This window comes from Rhinatrema bivittatum, chromosome 5, assembly GCF_901001135.1.
Source record: "Rhinatrema bivittatum chromosome 5, aRhiBiv1.1, whole genome shotgun sequence".
NCBI classification, from domain to species: Eukaryota; Metazoa; Chordata; class Amphibia; order Gymnophiona; family Rhinatrematidae; genus Rhinatrema; species Rhinatrema bivittatum.
In genome coordinates this window covers 345,579,523-345,604,715 of record NC_042619.1, presented here as the reverse complement: position 1 = coordinate 345,604,715, position 25,193 = coordinate 345,579,523, and the positions used below count along the sequence as shown (strand labels likewise).

Here is a 25,193-nt window from a genome sequence, read left to right as displayed (position 1 = left end):
AGGACAGAGGTGCCACTCTGCTCAACTTGGATCTCTGCCATGCAGCTGAGTTTTAGACGCTAAAATGACTGGATTAGGACTGCAATCAGCCAGGTTGATTACCTGACGTTTTCATGCTCCCCTTCTGGTTCTCTGCCGTCGGTATGCATTTTCCTCTCACCCTTCCCTCTCCTTAGAACATTTCTTTCTCCAAATCAATTAACCACAATTACATATGTTCTGCATAACCTGAAGCTATACTTCCTGCGCCTATTTTTTTTTTCAGCCAGTTTCTTTTGTCAGAATAAAAGTGGTTAAACGTTAAAGAAGAAAAATAGTTCTGCTAAATGCAAACAAGATCGGAAAATGCTAAGATCAGCGGCAACCTCTCGGTCGTTCACAGTCATTAAACCTTCTTCGTGATGGAGAAAAAAAGGAAGACAGAAAAAGGGTGATAACCTCGTTCACCTGTTTCCTACAGATCCACATAAGGTGATGCCACTTGCAATCACACCTCATTTTATATTAACCTCCATTTCCCCCCTCCCCAAAACACCCTGTATTTTTTTCACATGAATGAACACTTCTGCTTCATTCAATACCCATTTAAAACTATTTCATTACTCTTATCCTTTGTTTCCGTCAACCTGAGGTTAAGCTAGAAGTATCGGGAAGCTCATTAAATGTGTGAACAGTTTCTCTATGTCACTCCGAAAGGTACAGCAGAACTTAAAATCTAAATATGATTTTTTTTTCAAGAATAATTCAATGTCTATTTTTAAATAAAAAAAAAAATATGGTAAGTAAAGGAAGCTGTGGAAAAGTTCACCAATGGGTCACCAGTTCTCAAGTAAAACTATAAAACAGACTCACCTTGGTGCCTCTTCCACCACCTTTTGATTTCTTCTTTGGATGGAACATTCTCTTTCATTCAGCCACAAAGCATTGCCCTGTTTATCTGCCAAAACCTAACAAACACAAAGCCATTTCAACAGACAGCTGCTTGCCATATATTTTGCCATCAAGTTATAAGTTTAGGATTTGTCACATTAAAAGCTAGTTTACCGTATAAAGGTTCCATTCATGTTATCGCCATTAAAAAGCTCATCAGAAAACAGAGAAAATAGTAAATGGAATTGCTCTGGACCATATAATAGAGTTGTTTTCAGGTTCATTAGTTTCTAAGATAAAATCAGTTTCCAAACAGAAGAGGTTTGGAAAACAAATAATTAGCATTTGCTCCTCTTTCTCTTACACTCACTAACACAAACATACCATACAGCTCCAAATAGTTACATAACTAGTTTGTCAAAGAGAAAACACCTAGTCATATTCAATGATCATTCATCCACCGTACAATGATGTTTTAGCGTGTCCATTCACAATACTATTTTATTTATACAAAGGCTTTTATTCTCCTTCTTCCACTCAGTGATCAGTGCAGATTATTTTATTTTATTTATTATAAATAAATAACAGATATTTATTTATTATAAATAAAGAAGAGATTATAACAGTTCTATAACAATTTATAAAATAAAATAAAAAGAACTTCAAATGCACCATCAAAATAACATAAGAACATAGCCATCACTCAAAAGCTTCACTAAACAAAATTGATTTGAGCTGTCTTCGAAAGTCCTTAACATCCGTTAAAGACCTAAGTTGATCTGGAAGAGAATTCCACAAAACCGTGGTCACATATGAAAAGGCCCACACCCTTGTTCTTTGCAAACGGACTACGTTAGTAGCCGGTACTTTTAACAATGCTTTATTTGTTGACCGCAGAGTACGATTAGGTTTATACCATTCCAGCTTTTCCTGAAAAATACATTTACAATCTGATATCATGAGCTTCTGTGCCAAAGTGATCAACTTAAATTTAGATCACTGGCAACCAGTGCAGCTCTCTTAATGTGGGCTGAATGTGGCCATCCCGACGCAATCCCATCAAGACACGTGCAACAACTTGTTAGGCAAACCCACATACAGAGAGCTGCAATAGTCCAGCTGGCCCAAAACCAGTTTGTAAAGCAGTCCTAAACATTTTCTTTGGTAATACCTTTCTTAATGGTGTAATTAACTTCAACTTAAAAAAAGGAAGATGGAGCCACCTGTCAGATCTGTGAATGGAGGGTAAGCTCAGAATCCAAAATGACACCCAGATTCCTTACCTCAGTTAATATGGGCATTACAATATTTTTTAATGCAGACATTTTGGGTTTTTTTCTAAATTTAACACTAATCCATTTTTTGGTAACCAATACTTTACTCTCAAGATACAGGGAACCTTCTATCCCTATTGCATGGTATACAGAACTGCACATCATCTGCAGAAATAAAATATATAACACCTCGCTCTTTAAGCAATTTCCCCAATGCTGCACGATACAGATTAAAGAGAGTGGAGGACAGGGCAGAGCCTTTGGTACTGCCGAATCAGCATCATACCAAACTCAAGCTAAGCTCCCCAATTTGTACTCTGATTTCTCCCATGTAAATAGGAGCTGAACCATTGCAACACGCTGCCAGAAAGCCCATATGCCTCTAGTTTGGATAATAAGAGAATGATTCACATCAAGTTGTGCCAGTATGCCTGCCTACCTTGGTCAAGGAAGCTAACAATTCAGTGTTATGCCCTCTGCGAAGCCAAACTGATTTTGATTTACCCTCATCCTTTATTATTGACCTGACAATTGCTATTTTTCAATGGCTCAGGCATATACCCTTCAACCAACGACTGATTCACAATGGATCTGATAGGTTCAAGGCTCCTCACTTTCATCTACACTTTTCAATGTCTACCTCCTACCCCTCTGCCAACTCCTTTCTAACCTCAAGCTACCACACTATTTGTATGCTGATGACGTACAAATTCTTATTCCCATCACAGAATCTATTCCAAAAACCCTGGATATCTGGCACACTACTCTTACCTCAATAAACAACCTCTTAAATTCTATTCAGCTTGCCCTTAACGCTACAAAAACTGAACTCATGGTTATCTCACCCCCTACACCCCCACAGGCTATACCTACATCACTCACTATACCATCACACACACACTTCATCCAACAAGTCCGTGACCTTGGAGTTGTATTGGATGATCAAATGTCTCTCAAAAAATTTATTAATGCTACCCTCAAGGAGTGTTTTTTCAAGATCCATACACTCAAAAAACTTAAACCACTACTACACTTCTCCGATTTTCGTACTGTGTTACAAGCCATGGTTTTTTCTAAAATTGATTTTTGTAATGCTTTGCTAGTGGGCCTGCCTAAAAATGCCATACACCCACTACAAATCTTACAAAATACTGCAGCTCGTATCCTCACGAATACGCCCATCAAAGAACACATCACTCCTATACTTAAAGACCTACACTGGCTCCCTATCCATTATCGTATACAGTACAAGATATTATCACTTATCCACAAATCCCTCCATAACCCAGAAATGAACTGGCCCTCCAATTCCTTTCAACTCAAGAACTGGCCCTCCAATTCCTTTCAATTCAGGAACTCCAGCAGGCCTACTAGAAAACCCTACATAGCCACCCTGCAAACCCCCTCACCAAAACTCTTCAAACATGTATCCACCAAAGCTCGTGCCATATCCCTAGCTGGCCCTATGCTATGGAATTCTATGCCTACTGACTTACGCTTGGAACTGTCTCCAAAAACCTTTAAACAAAAGCTCAAGACATGGCTATTCACAAAAGCCTACACATGATCTGCACATGTTCTTGCTTTACTCCCTTCTCCCTCTCCTCTTTACCTCTACCTCCTCTCTCTCTTTTCCATTAAGTTTAACCTCGGAAGACGACACCCCCCTTTTCCTCTAACCTCTCACACCTCCTCTTTACAACAGCCAACACTAGGCTCTTTCCTACCTTTTTCACCCTAGCTCCTTCCTTTCCGTTTATAAAACTGAAGAATTTGCTCATTTGCAGCCCCACGTATATAATCCCTTCCCCTCACACCTTTCTCTTTTCCTCCCCTACCCAAATTTTTATCCTCTCCTTCCCTTGCCCCCCCTTATTCTCCCTTGACTCTGTTATAAATTGTAATGTTATAACTACTTTATATAATATTATCATTATATATCTACTTATATTTTATAAATTGTTTTGTTGTTGTTACATTTAACAGTTTTTAATGTAAAGTTTTCTCAGTTGATTTTCTTACTGTTTTATGTAAAACGCAATTGCGGATTTTGTTCTATGTACACCGACGTGATATCTCTGATGAGCGGCGGTATATAAAAACCAATAAATAAATAAATAAATAAATAAGTAGACTCCCGTAAGGATTTTACAATTATGAATGGACAAGGATCAAGCATGGAGAAGGCAGACTTCAAATCAGAAATTATAAAAGCGATCTTTCTCAAAATGGTCTAAACTCGCACTAAATCCCCTTGCAATTTGTATGGGAGTCAACAATAACAGCTGACATCAAACCAGAAACTTGACTTTGGACATCTCTAACTTTGGTTTGAAAGTATTGGTTTGAAAGCTTTTATTGTAACAGATCCTAAACTTATTACTGTCAATTTCTTAATGGTTGAAAACAGTTTTAATGGGCAATTCAATTATTTTTTTTCAAAGTATTAGAATAAAAAGTCCTTTTAAGCAAGTTGACATGCAGAGTTGGTAACCCCGTAATAGAACATTATATTAGAACATAAGAACATAAGAACATGCCATACTGGGTCAGACCAAGGGTCCATCAAGCCCAGCATCCTGTTTCCAACAGTGACCAATCCAGGCCATAAGAACCTGGCAAGTACCCAAAAACTAAGTCTATTCCATGTTACCGTTGCTAGCAATAGCGGTGGTTATTATCTAAGTCAACTTAATTAATAGCAGGTAATGGGCTTCATTCTTATACCTCCTCCATCTTTTTTCAGCTTTATGCAAGGTCCTTCTTTTCTTAAACAATATAAACCAAGGAGGAGATATATTCTTTGGCCTTATGTTTTTTTCATAGGCTGCAGCCACACCAATATACAAATCAGGAGCAGCATTCCAATCGTGACACTGAGCCTTCTCAGCTCACTTTACAGAAAACTCAAATTTATCAATTAGAGAATGTACTAGATTCTTTATTAAAGTGCCTTTCCTATCAAACTTCCTGTAACAAAGCAGCTCAAAAGTGATTAAAAAATGGTCTGACCACAACTGTTCACTAACTCTTAGATCGTTTATCATCTGAAACTCTTGCGTTGAACACAATAACAGGTGAAGTTATGTCCTGCCTTGTGTGTTGCAGTAGGGATCAAATGAATATAATCCACAGCTATCAGAATTGCCTCCAACGCTCTAGAACAACCACAGGAAACATCATCCATCTGTGCAATAAAATCTATACAATTTTTATAATTAATTGACATTGTAAGTAATATAGCTTCAAAATCCTGCATAAGTAAGACAGGAGGACAATAACATGAACTATTATAAATCTTAATCATAAATGCTTCCACTGTTCGGAATTCCTAATGATTATTTTTATTTTTATTTTTTTTTATAAATAAGCACCGCTCTGCCGCCTCCTCTCTTATGAGTATGCGCTTGGTGTATATACAAAGATCCACCTGGGCATAATGCTTTTCAAAGAACAGTGTATGCTGTTCCAAACACACAACAATTACCACTTGCAGTGAGTCAGAACATCAGTCTTTACCAGCAGAAAGCTAATACAATTAATAATTTGATTCAGATAAAGTATTTCAAGACTGCCTCATCCAATGATGCATTTAATACAACAAAATGACATGCCTTCTTTCCTGAGACACCACCCCTGTATTCAAAGCTACAAGTCAGAAATATGAACCTAGACGATCTAGTAGGCCTGATTGACAAACTGAAGAGTAGTAAATCACCTAGACCGAATAGTATACACACCAGGGCTCTGAGGGAACTAAAAAATGAAATTTCAGACCTATTAGTAGAAATTTGTAACCTGTCATTAAACCATGTCTTTCTATATGTTCTGTGATTTTGAAGTTTAGAACACTTTCCACTATTTTTCCTGGCACTGAAGTCAGGCTAACCGGTCTGTAGTTTCCCGGATCGCCCCTGGAGCCCTTTTTAAATATTGGGGTTACATTAGCTATCCTCCAGTCTTCAGGTACAATGGATGAAGACTACAAGTCAGAAATATGAACCAAAATGGCTGTAGCCCATTTCTATTTTCACATAAGCAGAGTAAGTTAATTTTGTTTACTAAAAGAGAATTAAACTGGAAATGCCTACTACAATGCAAAAAAAAAAGACTATTATCCTTGATGAATTCTACTGTAAATCCTAGTTGTATTATGCTGAATCCTGTATTAATGTACAGTGCTTGGGGCAATGTGATTCTCTAAAAAAAATAAAATTTCAGTAAACCCATTTTATGCTGCCTTTTACATCAGTTCTCCTACTCAGAATAGTGCAATACATCATGGGCCTCATTTTATGATTTAGAATTCTTCATGCCAGTTGTCATCGTGACATCAACCGCTGAAATAAAACATAGGATCTCACTATGCATGCGTGATGGGGTTTTTACTCCCTATTTCCAGCAATGGCAGGTGGGAGAGTTTTTATGATATTCAGGATTACTCACCTTTTGGGGGGAGACTTATGTGGGATCCCCATGAGCACACACTGGGAAGGCGAATGAGGAGAAAGTGGAAGGATACTGCAGAAAGAGCTCTCCAGGGGGAGCTCATCCCAGGGGGTCCAATGACTTCTAGGAGTACTAGTACTTTTAAGGAGGTTTCAGAAGGAGACGACTGATCAGTCCTGAGGATAGAGCATCGCTCTGGTAACCCAAAGGGTTATATCAAAGGATCCTTTTGCCCAAGTGATCAGTGAACAGCATTGGGTGAAGAGAAGTATTGAGACTTTTGAGAAAAAGACAAAAGTTTTACAAGTTTGGATTACAGTTTGGGATTTTCCAAAGGTTTTTGAGCTTGGGGATATTATTCCCATTTTGGCCAGCTTATGCTGAAGCTACATTCCAGTTATCCTATCCTACAAGGGGAGAGTTGTGGATGTAGGTGCAAGAGAAGGGAGAGTGCTGAGAAAACCTAAAGTGGAAAAGGAAGCCATGGTTTCCACCGTAATCTTTTTTTTTATGCTATTTTTGATTTTTGTGATTTGGGCCTGGATACTTTTATTTAAATTGCATTCAAGAGATTATTTTGAACTCTTGCTTGGTAGACCCAAGTGCACGGTTTGAATGGATGGGCACTGGTGTATTTCTTTTTACCCAGTCTGATACTTTTGGCTTCCTTGCTCTTATACTGAACACTCTTACATTTGGTGATGATCAATGACTAGAGTGTGAGCCTTTTACTATAGTTGTGACTGACCGTGCCAGGGTCCCCGGAAGATAGCTTCCTCCTCTATCCAGTCTTGGACCTGGACTCATAGCACCCCTGGTTGCATCTCACTGCCCAAACGGGGGACTGGCTACATGTACCTTTTAGTTGCTTGCTCGCTTAAGAGCTTGGTATTTTACCCCCACTGTTAATCCCAGTTATTTGTTTCCCTTGTTTGATGTAATACATGCTTTTATGCGATTTTCGTTTCAACGTAAACCGATCTGATATGTCACTTTGGTACATGAAGGTTGGTATATAAAAGTTCCAAATAAATAAATAATGTGCTTAGACTATTACAAGGGTAGGCAACTCCAGTTCTGATGTGCCACAAACAGGTCTAGTTTTCAGGACATCCACAATGAATATTCATATTTACATATGCTGGAGGCATGCAAATACAGCTCATGCATATTCACTGTGTCTGTGGCAATCCAGGATCGAAAGTGCCTGCCTCTGGTCTAAAGTCAGCCTGAAGGGCATGAAGATAAAAAGGTTACTCACACTATAGAGTCCCTAGTTTCTTGCAGCAAATTTTTCAAAATTCTGTGGCAAGAGATAGCAAATTCTGTGGCTTTTTTTTTTTCAAAATTCTATGGCAAATTCACATAAAAATCACATATAACTATAGATAAAAAGTCAACTTTTATTGAAAACCATTCATGTTCTTTGTTTTTAAATATTGATACTACATACAAATAAGAAGTTTACCAAGTACAAAAATCAACTATCAAACTATTAATGGTGGCACGTCATATTTGTTTTGAACTGAAGTACAATGCAGCCATTCTTTAAGTATGCTGAAAATACTCTCAGCATCGGGAACTTGTCATGCTGGTAATTGCACAGAAAAATGTGCAGGCATATATATGGGGCACATTGTGACAGACATAAAAAATAGTTAAATTAATACAAGTCTGAAAATTGTGAGAAGTACAGACATTAAAGGCTTCCATGAATTGACATTAATGGCCTTTCTGCCAGCTGTGGGACACCAGCAATTGCAGACTTCCAAAAAAGACTTCCAAAATCCAAGCCTTTATAGCTGGTTTATATAGTTGATAATATTTTCAAAAGTGCAAGAACTTTTATATAATGACAAAAAAAAGGGGCATCACACCATCCAGGAATTATATCAAATCTTCTTTGGTTTGAATAAGATTTAAGAGATCTTTGAGGGGATCAGTCTGACTGCTTTCTCTCTGTCCATCCCAACTTCACCTCTCCCCTCCAGGAAGGGGAGGGGAGATTGGACGGAAACACGAAAGAGAGAGATCCCAGGAGGGGAGGGGGACTACAGATTAAAGGCAGACACCCTGTAGCTTTCTTCAAAAGAGGTAGAAATGGATTCAGGAATGGTGATTCTATGACAGCTTGCCAATTGTGCGGCAACAAGCCAATTATGCAGTTTCTCCCATGTCTGCACAATTGCAGGAGCCTAGGGGTACCGACTTGACTATAAGCCTAAAAAAAAATGCAATGTCTAAACATTTTTCAAGCAACATGGAAACGTAACCTAGTGGTCAGAGTAGCAGACTGAGAATCAGGATAGCCAACACTTCCTGTGATCCTAGGCAAGTCATGTCACTCTCCATAACCACAGGTACAAAGTTGGAGAAATATACCACGGAAATGTATCCCCTGCCTTGCAGCATGTCATGGCACCCCCCACAGCCAGGGGACACCATTTTCTTAAAGGGCCAAAGAGGACCAATGATTTTCTACCTCCTCCCAACTACTATCCCAGTAAGAACATAAATAGTCATACTGGGTCAGACCAAGGGTCCATCAAGCCCAGCATCCTGTTTCCAACAGAGGCCAAACCAGGCCATAAGAACCTGGCAAGTACCCAAAAACTAAGTCTATTCCATGTTACCATTGCCAATGGCAGTGGCTATTCTCTAAGTGAACTTAATAGCAGGTAATAAACTTCTCCTCCAAGAACTTATCCAATCCTTTTTTAAACAAGGCTATACTAACTGCACTAACCACATCCTCTGGCAACAAATTCCAGAGTTTAATTGTGCGTTGAGTTAAAAATAATTTTTTCCGATTAGTTTTAAATGTGCTATGTGCTAACTTCATGGAATGCCCCCTAGTCCTTCTATTATCCAAAATAATAAATAACCGATTCACATCTACCCGTTCTAGACCTCTCATGATCTTAAACACCTCTATCATATCCCCCCTCAGCTGTCTCTTCTCCAAGTCAAAAAGTCCTAACCTCTTTAGTCTTTCCTCATAGGGGAGCTGTTCCATTCCCCCTTATCATTTTGGTAGCCCTTCTCTGTACCTTCTCCATCGCAATTATATCTTTCTTGAGATGTGGCGACCAGAATTGCACACAGTATTCAAGGTGCGGTCTCACCATGGAGCGATACAGAGGCATTATGACATTTTCCGTTTTATTAACCATTCTCTTCCTAATAATTCCCAACATTCTGTTTGCTTTTTTGACTGCCGCAGCACACTGAGCCGACAATTTCAATGTGTTATCCACTATGACGCCTAGATCTCTTTCTTGGGTTGTAGCACCTAATATGGAATCCAACATTGTGTAATTATAGCATGGGTTATTTTTCCCTATATGCAACACCTTGCATTTGTCCACATTAAATTTCATCTGCCATTTGGATGCCCAATTTTCCAGTCTCACAAGGTCCTCCTGCAATTTATCACAATCTGCTTGTGATTTAACCATTCTGAATAATTTGGTATCTTCTGCAAATTTTATTACCTCACTCGTATTCTTTTCCAGATCATTTATAAATATATTGAAAAGTAAGGGTCCCAGTATAGATCCCTGAGGCACTCCACTGTCCACTCCCTTCCACTGAGAAAACTGTCCATTTAGTCCTACTCTCTGTTTCCTGTCTTTTAACCAGTTTCTAATCCACGAAAGGACATCGCCACCTATCCCATTACTTTTTACTTTTCTTAGAAGCCTCTCATGGGGAACTTAGTCAAATGCCTTCTGAAAATCCAAGTGCACTACATCTACCGGTTCACCTTTATCCACATGTTTATTAACTCCTTCAAAAAAGTGAAGCAGATTTGTGAGGCAAGACTTGCCCTGGGTAAAGCCATGCTGACTTTGTTCCATTAAACCATGTCTTTCTATATGTTCTGTGACTTTGATGTTTAGAACACTTTCCACTATTTTTCCTGGCACTGAAGTCAGGCTAACCGGTCTGTAGTTTCCCGGATCGCCCCTGGAGCCCTTTTTAAATATTGGGTGTTACATTGGCCACCTTCCAGTCTTCAGGTACAATGGATGATTTTAATGATAGGTTACACATTTTTACTAATAGGTCTGAAATTTCATTTTTTAGTTCCTTCAGAACCCTGGGGTGTATACCATCTGGTCCAGGTGATTTACTACTCTTCAGTTTGTCAATCAGGCCTACCACATTGTCTAGGTTCACCGTGATTTGGTTCAGTTCATCTGTCTCTTTTTTAGAAAGTGGGGGGGCTTCTGGGCACAGTCCCCACCTCCTATACTTTTTGTCAGAAACCCCAACCCGAGCTCCACCCTAGCCCACCCCCTGACCATTATCACTGTATTCATTATGGTCCCGCAAGGCCTGGACTGCCGTTCTAGGGCTCAAGGCTCAGAGCTACCATATGCAAAAATGGTGCTGGCTGACCATTGTAATATCTTTGCCCCATCACATGATTGTGGTGCCAGAGGAGGGTACTTGGGCAGAGGGATGTGCATCCTGGGAAAATTAGTTACAATGCCAGGGTTGTAGTTAACCTTTGTGAAAATAATGTGACTTGCGAATTTCCAGGCAAGTTACATTATTTTATTTGCTCTATAGTAGCTAGTTATGAGCTGATTTGCATGCTTCATGCAGCAACTGGTCTTAGAACCAACAAGAGGGGGAGATACTTTAAATTTAGTTCTCACTGAAATGCAGGATCTGGTGCAAGAGTTAGCAGTGGCGGAGCTGTTTGGCAACAGTAATCATAATGTAATAAAATCTGAGATAGTCACGGAAGCAAAAATACATAAAATTACCACAATAACATATTAGTTTAAAAGGGGAGACTATAATAAGATGAGGAAAAATAAAATAAAATGAACAGAAGGGCAATGAAATGCTGACAAATCTGGCAACACAGTAATAATAAAATTCAATTACTGCAATATTAACTGGATAAATTTATCATTGGGACATGCTAGGAAGGTAAAGTTTCTAGATGAAATAAGTGACTGCTTCATGGCGCAGTGTCTGGGAACTGTCTAGAGGGGGAGCCATTTTAAACTTAACTGTTAAAGGAACTCGCAAGATTTGGTATGAGAGGTAACAGTACTGGGACTGGTTGGAAACAATGTTTATAGTACGATCAAATTTGACTTAATGACTGGAGGAAGGACATTAAGTAAATCTACAGCTCTCAAATTAAACTTTCAAAATGGAGGCTTTGATAAAATGAGTATTTTTTTCTAACAATGATGCAGCTACAAAGTTTATATCAGGCAAGGTCATTATCTAAAAATACCATTTTGGAAGCCTAACCGAGATGTATTCCATACACAAAAAAAGAAGAAGGCAGGCCAAATGACTGCCGGCATGATTAAAAGGGGGAGTTGAAAAAGCCCATTTCAGCCAAAAGAATTTCTTTCAAAAATTGGAAAAAAGGAGAAAGCATAAGCATTGGCAAGTTAGATATAAAAAACTGAAATGTCAGGTTAAAAGTGAATTTGAAAAGAAGCTGTCAGTAGAGGGAAAAACTCATAAAAGTATCTTTTTTGAATATATTCAAAGCAGGAAATCTATGAGGGGCTGAAGGGGTACTTAAGGAAAATAAGGCCATCGTGAAAAAATGAAATGCTTTCTTTCAGTGTTTAGTGAAGAGGATGTTAGGTAGAAACCCGTGCCGAAAACTATATTCAATGGCGATGATTCAGAAGAACTTAAACAAATCACGGAGAAGCTGGAAGATGTAAAAGCAGATTGACAAACTAAACAGCACTAAATCACCCAGAACAGATAGTTTATACTGCAGAGTTCTAAAAGAACTCAAAAATGAAATTGCAGAGATCCATTATTAGTAATTTGCAACCTATCATCAAAATCGGCCATTGCAACCAAAGGCTGGAGGGTGGCCAATATAACTCCAATCTTTAAAAAAGGACTCCAGGGGTGATCTGGGAAACTACAGACCACTGAGCCTGACTTCAATGCTGGGAAGAATTGTGGAAGCTATTCTAAAAACAAAAATCACAGAACATTTAAGAAAGACGTGGTTTAATGGGAAACAAGGCAAATCTTGCCTCATCGATCTGCTCTGTTTTTTTTTTTAAGGGGTTAATAAATGTGAATAATGGTGAGCCAGTGGATATAGTGTATTTGGATTTTCGGAAGGCGTTTGACGAAGTGCCCCATGAGAGCCTCCTCAGGAAATTAAAAAGTCATAGGAGAAGAGGCAATGTCCTATTGTGGATTGCAAACTAGTTGAAAGATAGTGCAAACACAGACTAAATATCAGAGGAAAAGGGTAAACAGTGGAATGACTGGGGATCTGTACTGGGACTGTTGCTTTTTAAAATATTTATAAATGATCTGGATGGGGGGAAAAACTAGTGAGGTAATCAAATTTTCAGATGAGACAAAATTATTCTGAGTTGTTATATCACAAATGGACTGTGAAAAATTGCGAGAGGACTGTGAGAGACTGGAAGACCGGGCTTCCAAATGGCGGATGAAATTTAATGTGGTGAAATGCAAAATGTGCACAAGGGAAAAAGTAACCCATGCAGAAGTTACATGATGTAGGTTCCCTATTAGGCGTTACCACCCAGGAGAAAGATCTCGGCATCAAAGAGGACAACACTTGAAATACTCAGCTCAGTGTGAGGTGGCAGTCAGAAAAGCAAATAGAACATTAGGAATTATTAGGAAAGAAATGGAGAATAAAACAGATTGTCATAATGCTTCTTTATTACTCCATAGTGAGGCCACACCTGGAGTATTGTGTGCAGTTCTGGTCACTACATCTCCAAAAAAAAAAAAAAAGAGAAAGGCAACCAAAATGATAAAGGGGATGAAATGGCTCACATGAGGAAAGGCTAAAGAGAATAGGGCTGTTAATCTTGGAGAAGAGACAGCTGAGAGGGTATATAAAATCGTGAGAGGAATATAAAGACTAGGGGATACTCCTTGAAGTTAGTATGTAGAACATTCAAAACAAATCTGAATAAATTCTTTTTTTACTGAACGCATAATTAAGCTATAGAATACATTGCCAGAGGATGTAGTTAAGGTAGTTAGCATAGCTGAGTTTAAAATAGGCTTGGCTTTCTGTTTGTCTGACTCCTGTGTCTATCTGTCCTTGTTCTGATGGTGCACAGCCCTGTCCCTGTTTTGCTGCGGCCCTGCTGCCTTAGTTGGTGACTTTGTCCCTGTCTTCCTGCATCTGCCATCTACCACAACCAGAGAGCACAAATCAAAGGGGAAATGGCAAGTCAGGCAGATCTGGACTCCTAGCCAAGGTGAAGTCATACATACCCCTCGGAAGAGGCCATCAAGCCTGGCCTAAAGTTTTCTGACCCAGGCTAACATCTTCCCAGATCTGTGCCACTTGAAGATCCTGTTTGTAAAAAAGACCTGTTTTCTTGATATTAGAAAACCTGATAGCGGACACACAGCCCTTATGCAACCACTAGTGTTGGTACTATAAGTCCAGCTTCTGTTTGGGAGTGCAACTGGTGCCAATATAAAGATAGACCATCTGATGTGTCTCATGTGCTATTCCCCAAATTTGGCTCCTATATCTCATTTCTGGGAGTGCAAAATGGGCCAAAATAGGAGGAGTCTCTAAATTAGTAAATGTAAATAGTGCCTCGAATCCCAAAACAATAATCCAAATATAATAAGGAAAACAAATAGTATTTTTTTTTTTTTATAACAGTCTTCTAAATGATGAAAGTTCTTTCAAATGTGAACTTATATCCACATCAGCAAGTCAGTGTGCCCTGCATTATATGGACCACTCAGACAGCTCATTCATTCGTGGAAAACAGTAGCAACATATTTGCTCATCACATTTTTTTTTTTTTTTTTTTAGTTTTTTTTAAATTACAATTTAAAAATCCAATCCAATCCAAAGTATATTAGTCCTGCACTCTTCAATATTCAAGCCCAACAACGGCCGGTGTTTTGCGATGAGCTTCATCAGGAGCTTAAATATGACAATGTGAATTTCACTTCTAGTGGACTATTGTCTGTAAGAATACAAACATTACTTAATCAGTAAAAATACAACAAAGAATAGTAATACTCATCTTTTAGTAGATTAGTAACATTTTCGCAGATAGTGTGTCTCTGAACCACTTCACAGAAAGGAACCACGGGGAAAGCCACAGGTTATAAAAACACCAACACTTCGTTCAGCATATTGACAACAACGGCGTAGCCACTCAAGGTTTCAAAATATAGAAACATGCTGATCTGTCAATCTTCTTGCACACGTAAATGGTAATGTGATCCAGAGAATGACGTGCATATGATGGTTCAGTCTTCATTGAAAAATAAAAAGGCGATCTAGACTGTCATGTCAAACGCTTAATTGTCCTGCCATTCTTTATTTCCCGTATTTTGACAGAAGATCTCTTTTATAGGCTCAATAGACATTATAACTAAAAAAAGAACAAATAATTATAAATGGAATGTCTATTCTCTCAAAACACACTAAAATCAATTTCAAGATTTAGACCAAAGGGTGTTATGGTATTCAATCTATAAATCCGTTTTTGTTCTAAATATAATTTCTGGTCAAAATTACCTCCCTGCCAACTGGAAGCAAGTTATTGTAAAACATAAAAACGAAGGTCAATGAATGTATATGCAAATTTAAGACAATGGGTAACTAAAAGAGCATTCAAACGCTGAGTAGAAAGACTGGAACGATGTTCAATGATGCATGTTTGTAATTTGCGCTTAGTTTTACCAATGTACAGATTATCACATGGGCACCTTATAGCATAAATAACTCCTGAAGATAAACAGGAAGTCTATTGATGGACGACACCGTAATGTTTGCAGAAGTCACATGTACATTAGTGATATTCATGGATACTTCACAAGTGTAAAACTGTGGCAGCTTGTGTAGATGGAAGCAGGAAAAAGCAGAGTGTACTAACAGATCACAAAGACTCACTCCTCATATGTAAGTAATACATGGTAGATCCTTAAAGATATTATGAAGCTGTAAAATGTGCCAATTACGCAAAATATTTGCTCTCACTTTTCGGACCAGTGGTGAAAAAGGAAGCAAGTGATACAGTGTGGGTCTTCTTGTTTAGTTGAGGGAGAAAAAGCCAAACCTGATGAGTAAATTTAGCACGCCAGTAAAGCATTCTACCAGATATCCTTGGGCTACAAATCTGTTGATAAGCCTGATTCTGATATTCTGATGTAGATGTACAGAGCTGTCATAAATGTAAAAACTGGCTAGTTGGTAAACTTTCTTTCAAAGTCCTCGGATGTGTTGGAACTCACCGGTCACAAATCAATGTAACAAAACCCTCTCCAGTTTTGTAGATCATGATGTCCAAAAAGGAGATCTGATTATCCTGTATGTCGGCAGTGAACTTAAAATGTTGATTCAAAGAATTCAGCCATCGTAAAAAAATCTTCAAACCGAGATTTGGTGCCTCTCCACAGCACAAAAATAGTCAATATGTTTCCCATGTTATTAATTCAGCTTGAAATTGATGTCTATGTAGCCAGTGGGATTCAGTCTCCCATATAAAGATTTGCTTCATCCGGGGCTATCAAGGCCCCCATTGCGGTATCGCAAATCAGTTGAAAAAAATTGTTTTTTTTCAACACGATTTTCAAAAGTTTATATAGGAAATCAGATGGAATTCTTTGGGATTGCAGGCAGCAATCAAAAAAGGACATAGCAATCATAATGGCTTTATTTTGGGGTATTCTCATGTATAATGCCTCAACATCAAGAGTAACGAGATATACATCTTTTGTGTCCATTGTCAGCCCTTCCAAAAAAGTAATCGTATTCTGTGAATCATGAAAGAAAGAGGGTAATTCTGATACAAATAGAGCCAGGAAAAAAAAAATCAATGAATCTTGAAAGAGGTTCTAATAAGGAGTCTCTGCTGGAAACTATCAGACAACCTGGTGGATTAATTAGCCTCTTGTGTATTTTTGGTAAAATATAGAAAATATATATTTTTGGGTTAGTCTTGACAAGAAAAGCTGCTTCCTTTGGAGTGAGAAAGCCTAAATGAAGACCCATCTGAGTTGTTCAATCTTGGCTTTTATCTCGTTAGTGGGGTCTTGAACTAAAGGTTGATAAAATGTATCTCTGTCGAAACACTTCGATTTCATATTCGGATCGATCCATTAATACAATTTTACCGTCTTTATCAGCAGGTTTTATAATCAAATCTGTCTTTTCACATAACTCTCGAATGGCAGTAAATTCAAAACAATTTAGGTTACAATATCGTTGTTGGCTAGAACTGGTGGAAATTTGACAAATCTCTTGGATCACTAGTTGATGGAATGTTTTAATGGCCATGTCTTCCGGCCTTGGTGGTATCCAGCACGATGGATTGTGCATAACAGAGGTTTCTTCAGGCAATACCATGGATTGAAAATATTGTCAAATCTTCAAATTCCTTACAAAGTGATAAATGTACAATAACTGCTAAATAGATGCAAGGAGAGAGGAGGAAGAATATAATCCACAACTCCACAAGACGTTTTTTTAATTCTTAATATCAACAAATGACAATATCATAAGTCAAGGCTCTATAAATCTTTAATCTGCAGCCTCTCGCCACGCAATGGGCCGCAGGCCGTATTCAGCCTTTAGAGCATTTTTCATTTAATCATTTATAGCTTGGTGATATAACAGATTTGTTGGGCTAAGTATTCCTTTTTATAAATTTGGTGCTTGGTGGTAGTGTTTAAGAGAAAGATGCGTTTAATATAAAAGTGAAAAATTCAACAAAGAACTATTGATATAATAAAGTATAACTGTTTAAATACAGAACAAATGACAAATGATTAAATGAAAAATGCTCTAAAGGCTGAATACGGCCTGCGGCCCATTGCGTGGCGAGAGGCTGCAGATTAAAGATTTATAGAGTCTTGACTTATGATATTTAGTGATTAATTGGAGAGGTAGCTGCTTCTATTTGTTGTGATCAAAGCAATAACTGTACATTGGTAAAACTAAGCACAAATTAAAAATATCATTGAACATCGTTCCAATCTTTCTACTCAACGACTGAATGTTCTTTAAATTACCCATTGTCTTGAATTTGCACATACATTCAATGACCTCCAGTTTTGTGTTTTACAACAACTTACTCCCAAGTTGGTGAGAAGGTGATATTGACCAGAAATTGTTATGTTTAGAACAAAAATGGATTTATAGATTGAATACTATGACACTCTTTGGTCTAAATCTTGAAACTGATTTCAGTGTTTTGGGGGTTTTTGTTTAGAAAATAGATATTCCATTTAAAATTATTTGTTCTTTTGTTAGTTATAATGTCTATGAAACCTATAAAACATCTTCTGGCAAAATATGAGAAATGAAGATTGGCAAGACAATTAGGCTTTGACATGACAGTCTAGATCGCCATTTTATTTTTATTTTTGAATGACAGAATCATCATGTGCACATCATTCTGTAGATCACGTTACCATTTCCATCTCCAAGAAGATTGACAGGACAGCATGTCTACATTTTGAAACCTTGAGTTGTGCACTGTTGTTGATATCAATATGCTGAACAAGTGTCGGCATTTTATAACCGGTGTCTTTCCCATCGAATCCTGTCAATGAAGTGGTTCAGAGACTTCATTGACAGGATTCAATGGTCATGAACATGAACATGGTCAGTCTACTAAAAGATGAGTATTACTAATCTTTACTTTGTTGTATTTTTATTAAGTAATATTTGTATTCTTATAAACAACAGTCCGCGAGAAGTGAAATTCACATTGTCATGTGTAGCTCCTGATGAAGCTCAGAGCGAAACACCAGTCGTTATTGGGCTTGAATATTGAAGCATGCAGGACTAATATCCTTTAAGGATTCGATTTGATTTTTAAATTGCAATTAAAAAAAACTGGAAAAAAAAAAGTGTCGAGCAAATATGTTGCTAATGTTTTCCATGCATGAATGAGCTATCCAAGTAGCCCATGCAATACAGGGTACACTATCTGGCTTGCTGATGTGGATACAAGTTCACATTTGAAAGGACTTTCATCATTTAAAAGACTGTTTGTTATAAAAATATTGCTATTCATTTTCCTTTTTGTATTTGGATTACAATATATTATTTATTTATTTATTTATTAAAGGCTTTTATATACCGACTTTCTTGATACAAATCAAATCAAATCAACTCAAAAAAATATAGGAACAGACCATGTGAAATAATTTGTCTTCATTGCTATGCCTCAAAGCCAGCTCCTAAAATACAGACCCTGGCTCCAAGTAATCCGGTACCTGCTTCATGCAGGCAGCCTGCCTAAGCTGAAATCATTTTAACACAGGATCCCCCTGACCTGGCTGTTATTGTTAAGCAAATATTGGGTACTCGTCAAGGTATGAAGTCTGTTAATCAACATAAGTTAAACCTTCTGAAGAGGAGGTGTAACTTTAGCAAGTTAGTCTATATACATATAGGGGTAGATTTTAATACCTGCGCGCGCTACCCGGCGCGAGCACATGGATGCGTGATTTTATAACGCGCAGGTGCTCGCATGTTATAAAATCGGGGGTCGGCGTGCACAAGGGGGGTGCACAATTGTGCAACTTACGCATGCCGACGCCCGCGGCCTTCCCCTGTTCCCTCCCAGGATGCTCCGATTTCAGAGAGGCCTGGGAGGGAACTTCCCAACCCCCTAATCTAAACTTCCTACCCCTTCCCCAACCTATCCCCCCCAGCCCCCCCTTCTGCGCCTGCCTCTGGGCAGGTTGCGCGCGCCAGCAGCCTGCCAGCACACGATTCACCGCACAGCAGCAAATGGCCGCTGTGCCGCGAGGCTCTGACCCCGCCCCCCCCGGACAGCCCTGCCCCACCCCTCCCCTTTTTCGAAGCCCTGGGACATAAGCGTGGCTGGGCCTTTCTAAAATAGGCCCGGCGCACATAGGCCTTTTAAAATCCAGGACATATCCCCCAGCAGAAGCACATAAAATGATGGCCCAGATTATTTATTGAAAATGTGCTAACCCACTCGTTCTTTATGGTCTTGAGGAAAATTTGTTCTTGATGTCCCTATAATTTAAAAAAAAACATAGCTTTGTGAAACACACCATCAAGCCTTCTTTGCTATTGGTCCATTTTTGCAGAACACTTTAAAGGATTTCCTTTGAGCTGTTTTTCGTAAACAGTTGAAGGCACTATTGTTCCAGGCAGCATTTTCTGAATTGTGATTCTATTTTCATTTTTATTGTTATATGAATGCTTGTTTTTTTCTTTTGTTTTATTGATGTTTGTTAATTTTGTGTTTTATCCCATTGTGAATTTATGTTATTTGTTTTATTCTAAATTGAGATCCACTTAGCTGCTATAGGAGGAACAGAAATGTTTTTAAGTAAATAAATATGAGTGAGATACGTGCTGCAGTCACTGCCAAGCCTGCTTCAGTTCTAGCCTCAGCCAGGCTGGTCTCAGCCAAGGTTGTTTTACTTTTAGTTTCTGTGACTCCAATACAGTTAGCTTTCAGCTCAGCTTCAGTGACTAATTCAGCCAGTTCATTCCTGCCCAGAAACCCAGAGCCTGAAGTCTTGCATTAATGAGATCTGTCATAGCAACAGGAAAGGCAGCCTGTGCTGTTCCCACAGCCTTTTTGTCTAACTCTTTGCTGGTTAAATCTATCTCCACCTTAGTTTCTCTTAAGCCTGCTACAGTTCCAGCTTCAGTCAAACCTGTCCCTGGCTCTGGGGGAGCTAGCACTCGCCAAACTATATACTGCTCCAGGACTCATGCAGGCTCCTGCTCCTGTGCCTCTATTCCAGCCACGCCAAGTCCAGTCTTGCAGCCTTCAGTCCAGCCAGCTGCTGTAAAAAATCCAGTCCAGTCAACAGCAGTAGCTGCTTCTCCGGAGTTGCTGTTTCCACAGCCAGCTCAGTGAATCCAAATCCAGTACCAGCACCTGCAGCTCAGCAGACTCCGCTTCCATACTATGTCCCAGATCCTCTTGCACTGCAGATTCCACTTTCGGATTCCACTCCAGGCCTTGCAGCTCTGCAGACTCTGCTTCAGGATTCCATTCCAGGCCTTGCAGCTCTGCAGACTCTGCTTCAGGATTCCACTCCAGGCCTTGCAGCTCTGCAGACTCTGCTTCAGGATTCCACTCCAGGCCTTGCAGCTCTGCAGTCTCTGCTTCAGAATTCCACTCCAGGCCTTGCAGCTCTGCAGACTCTGCTTCAGGATTCCATTCCAGGCCTTGCAGCTCTGCAGACTCTGCTTCAGGATTCCACTCCAGGCCTTGCAGCTCTGCAGACTCTGCTTCAGGATTCCAGGCCTTGCAGCTCTGCAGTCTCTGCTTCAGGATTCCACTCCAGGCCTTGCAGCTCTGCAGACTCTGCTTCAGGATTCCATTCCAGGCCTTGCAGCTCTGCAGACTCTGCTTCAGGATTCCAGGCCTTGCAGCTCTGCAGTCTCTGCTTCAGGATTCCACTCCAGACCTTGCAGCTCTGCAGTCTCTGCTTCAGGATTCCACTCCAGGCCTTGCAGCTCTGCAGTCTCTGCTTCAGGATTCCACTCCAAGCCTTGCAGCTCTGCAGACTCTGCTTCAGGATTCCATTCCAGGCCTTGCAGCTCTGCAGACTCTGCTTCAGGATTCCAGGCCTTGCAGCTCTGCAGACTCTGCTTCAGGATTCCATTCCAGGCCTTGCAGCTCTGCAGACTCTGCTTCAGTATTCCATTCCAGGCCTTGCAGCTCTGCAGACTCTGCTTCAGGATTCCATTCCAGGCCTTGCAGCTCTGCAGACTCTGCTTCAGGATTCCATTCCAGGCCTTGCAGCTCTGCAGACTCTGCTTCAGGATTCCAGGCCTTGCAGCTCTGCAGTCTCTGCTTCAGGATTCCACTCCAGACCTTGCAGCTCTGCAGTCTCTGCTTCAGGATTCTACTCCAGACCTTGCAGCTCTGCAGACTCTGCTTCAGGATTCCAGGCCTTGCAGCTCTGCAGACTCTGCTTCAGGATTCCATTCCAGGCCTTGCAGCTCTGCAGACTCTGCTTCAGAATTCCATTCCAGGCCTTGCAGCTCTGCAGACTCTGCTTCAGGATTCCAGGCCTTGCAGCTCTGCAGTCTCTGCTTCAGGATTCCAGGCCTTGCAGCTCTGCAGTCTCTGCTTCAGGATTCCAGGCCTTGCAGCTCTGCAGACTCTGCTTCAGGATTCCACTCCAGGCCTTGCAGCTCTGCAGACTCTGCTTCAGAATTCCATTCCAGGCCTTGCAGCTCTGCAGACTCTGCTTCAGGATTCCATTCCAGGCCTTGCAGCTCTGCAGTCTCTGCTTCAGGATTCCATTCCAGGCCTTGCGACTCTTCAGACTCCACTTCTAGATTCCACTCCAGGTCATGGAGCACTGCAGAGTCTGCTTCCAGATTCCACTGCAGGTTTTGTAGCCCTATGCACATCACTTCCAGACTTGACTGCATTCCATATTCCATTCCAGGTTTTGCACCGCTTGAGGCGGACTCCAATCCAGGCACTTCGACTCCGATCTAAGCACTCTGTTCCAGGTGGACAGACTCCAATCCTAGTCTTGTATCATTGCTCTTGATTCTATCTGATCTTGTACTTAAGCCTCCACTTTAGTGGCCTTCCTAATCAGTGATCTTTCTTCATTTTTCTGTGTGTTTGTCCCTGGGTTTAGTTTTAGTTTCTATCTGTTCATGGTACCAGCCACAATACTGGCCATCTGTTTGTCTGTCCCGGTTGCCCCTGTGTCTGTCTGTGCTTGCTGCAAAGGTACACAACACCCCTGTCTATCTCCCTTTGTTTTTCGTGGGCACCTTCCTGTCCCTCTTTTCATTGCAGCCCTGCTGCCTTAGTGGTTATCCCATCCCTATCTTCATGTACCGCCAGCTAAGTCCTGCCGGCCACCATAAACAGAGAGCTGAACTCAAAGGGGAGGTGGCTGGTCAGGCAGAAGATCTGGACTCCTAGCCAGCTACCCAGGGATCCAGCCCACTCCTGCCTTGGGGGTTATTCAAACATCAGCCAGTTGTGGCCTGACACTAATAATGTCAAAGCAAAGGAAAATACCAACTGCCCCCAAAAACACAATGAAACTTTAGGAACAAGAAATAGAAACCAGAAACAGGAGGGAAGGAGGAAACTCTCCTGTCTGTCCTGCTTAGAAAGCAGAAACTGCTGAGCAGGAAGTATACACTGTATGGCGTGGTGCATGCCAAGCAATGCCACAAGAGAGATGAACAGCACTGACGCAGCAGCCTCTGGTGCATCTTGAGAGCAAAACTGTTTTCTACCAAACCCAAGATTTGCTGCCAAGGATAACAGTGCAAGCTCTGACTTCCCGGCAGGGTCCTGGACTAGGGTAGCAGGACATAAGGGGAAAAAAATAATAGGTAAGACTGTATTTCAGCTTCCTTTTGATCCTGCTACACTAGTCCAGGCTAGTTTGACATATACAAGCCCATTCCAACACAAGTGGGAAGAAGACAGAGCTTTTCCAAGAATGTCTGCCCCAAGGCAATATCTCCCTTGGTTAAAACATCTAATCCGTAGCATCTATAAAGACATCAAATCCATAGCATCTATAAAGACATCAAATCCATAGCTTCTATAGACATCTAATCCATAGCATCTATAAAGACATCTAATCCATAGCTTCTATAAAGACATCTAATCCATAGCATCTATAAAGACATCTAATCCATAGCTTCTATAAAGACATCGAATCCATAGCATCTATAAAGACATCTAATCCATAGCATCTATAAAGACATCTAATCCATAGCTTCTATAAAGACATCTAATCCATAGCTTCTATAAAGACATCTAATCCATAGCATCTATAAAGACATCTAATCCATAGCATCTATAAAAGACATCTAATCCATAGCTTCTATAAAGACATCAAATCCATAGCTTCTATAAAGACATCAAATCCATAGCTTCTATAAAGACTAAGTGGCTGCCTTACAGATGTCCACTGGAGCAGGTACTGAAGGCCCTGTTCAAGAGGAAGCCTGTGCCCTCATCGAAAGAACAAAGCACCTTCAGAACCTGCTGACTCTTCAATAAAAAGGCTGAGGGGATCAACTGCTTGATTTACATGAACAATGAGGATTCTGAAGCTACCTCTCCCCATGAGGTTAACTGAAAGGGATTAGCCATCTAAATACCTGAGGAAGGTTCAAAGAACCTTTAATAGGGTGAGAATTTACCTTTACCATCACATTTCCATTTATGGGCCACTAGGAGCAATATTGCCTGTTTAATTGAAGGCAAAAATGATCTTGGATAAGAAGCAAGGTCCTGGTTAAACGTGACCAACTCTGTGGAAAGACTAGAAGGATTCACTGCCAATTTAGGTTCATAACTCTGGGCATAGGTCACTATGGATATGACTTTTATGGAATATCCTTTGAGAACACGTGATAAGCATGTTCAAAGGAGACAAGTTCTAAGAACCAGATTCCACTGAGGTATCAGAGCCCTAAGGGGTGGGGGTGAGGGTGGAAGGGGCAAATACACGTAACACAGAACTCCCTGAAACTGACATCTGTATCATAAAATAGATGCAACTGAGACCCCTCAGGGAATTAAGAGCTCAGGCCCAGTCAAAAACCCTTTTGCTGGAAGATCAGCATGAACGGGATATCCTCCCACCAGGATGAACTGGCCAGAGATTTCAAAGAAGACTCCAGCAGAAAGAGTCACTGCTTAAGAATATGCCTCTCAGAGAAAACACGCTCCTCAAGACAAAAAAACAAACGTAGTCCCTGGCATCCCAAGTCCAGAGTAATCACTGAACTATTTTTTCCTGGTGCCGGAAGAATGTGTCGGCCTGGGGATCCCCCATCAAATTGAATTGTGGGGGATCCCCAGGAAAGCTTCCAGTCTGAGCTCATTCTCAATGGAGGCAACCTATTTGTATTGAGTAAGTTAGCTTAAACATGTGCTATCCTTGCAACGTGAACTGCTAAAAACTGCTGTAAGTTCTGCTCTGCCCATCAGAGCAATCTGCTTGCTTTTTAAATTATCACTGGTCTCCAAGCATCCCCTTGACCATTCAAATAAGAAATCATTAAGGGCAGGAACTGCAAAACGTTAGCTCAATAGCACTGGTTTCTAGTTGTCACAGATGTGAACCGTTGGGCTGTGACGTGGTTGACGCAGCCTAGTAGCCAAACCCACTGGGCCCTCTGGATTAGGGATTCACATATATCATCCCTGTTCCCTACAGATTCCAGGGGCCAGCAGATCTTAGGTGAGGGTCTGGTAAAGATTGGTCAGATTAATTTGAGTAGCAAGCCAAGGTCAAGTTAGACAGTGAGCAAGCAGTGTCAAAGTCTAGGCCAAGGTTGGAGCAGGCAAAGATCAGGCAGCGTCAAGGTCCAAGCAGGAATCAGGGCAGGCAGAGATCCAGAAGAACAGACGCGGTCCAGGCCCAAAGCCAAACCAAGAATCAGGCAGACACAGAGAAGAGCAGGACAGGCCACAAAGAGACCAAGACACATAGGAACAGGAAGGGTAAGGCAAAACAGAGACTCAATAAGGCAGGACAAGGCAAGAGGAGACAAAGGCAATGGAGGGAGCAACGTGCACTTCAGGATCACACGGCCTGTTACTAGGGATGTGAATCGTTTTT

At 40.4% G+C, this 25,193-nt stretch overlaps 1 protein-coding gene across 3 annotated transcripts in view; it reads right to left on the bottom strand.

Moving 5' to 3' along the window:
* The window catches only part of PCCA (propionyl-CoA carboxylase subunit alpha), a 714,772-nt gene that overhangs the window by 423,318 nt on the left and 266,261 nt on the right, over positions 1-25,193 (bottom strand). For all 3 annotated transcript variants that reach the window (XM_029604503.1, XM_029604502.1, XM_029604504.1), the window contains one exon: positions 853-947. In XM_029604503.1, coding sequence (XP_029460363.1) covers positions 853-947 — 95 coding nt within the window. The remainder of the gene's footprint in view (positions 1-852; positions 948-25,193) is intronic.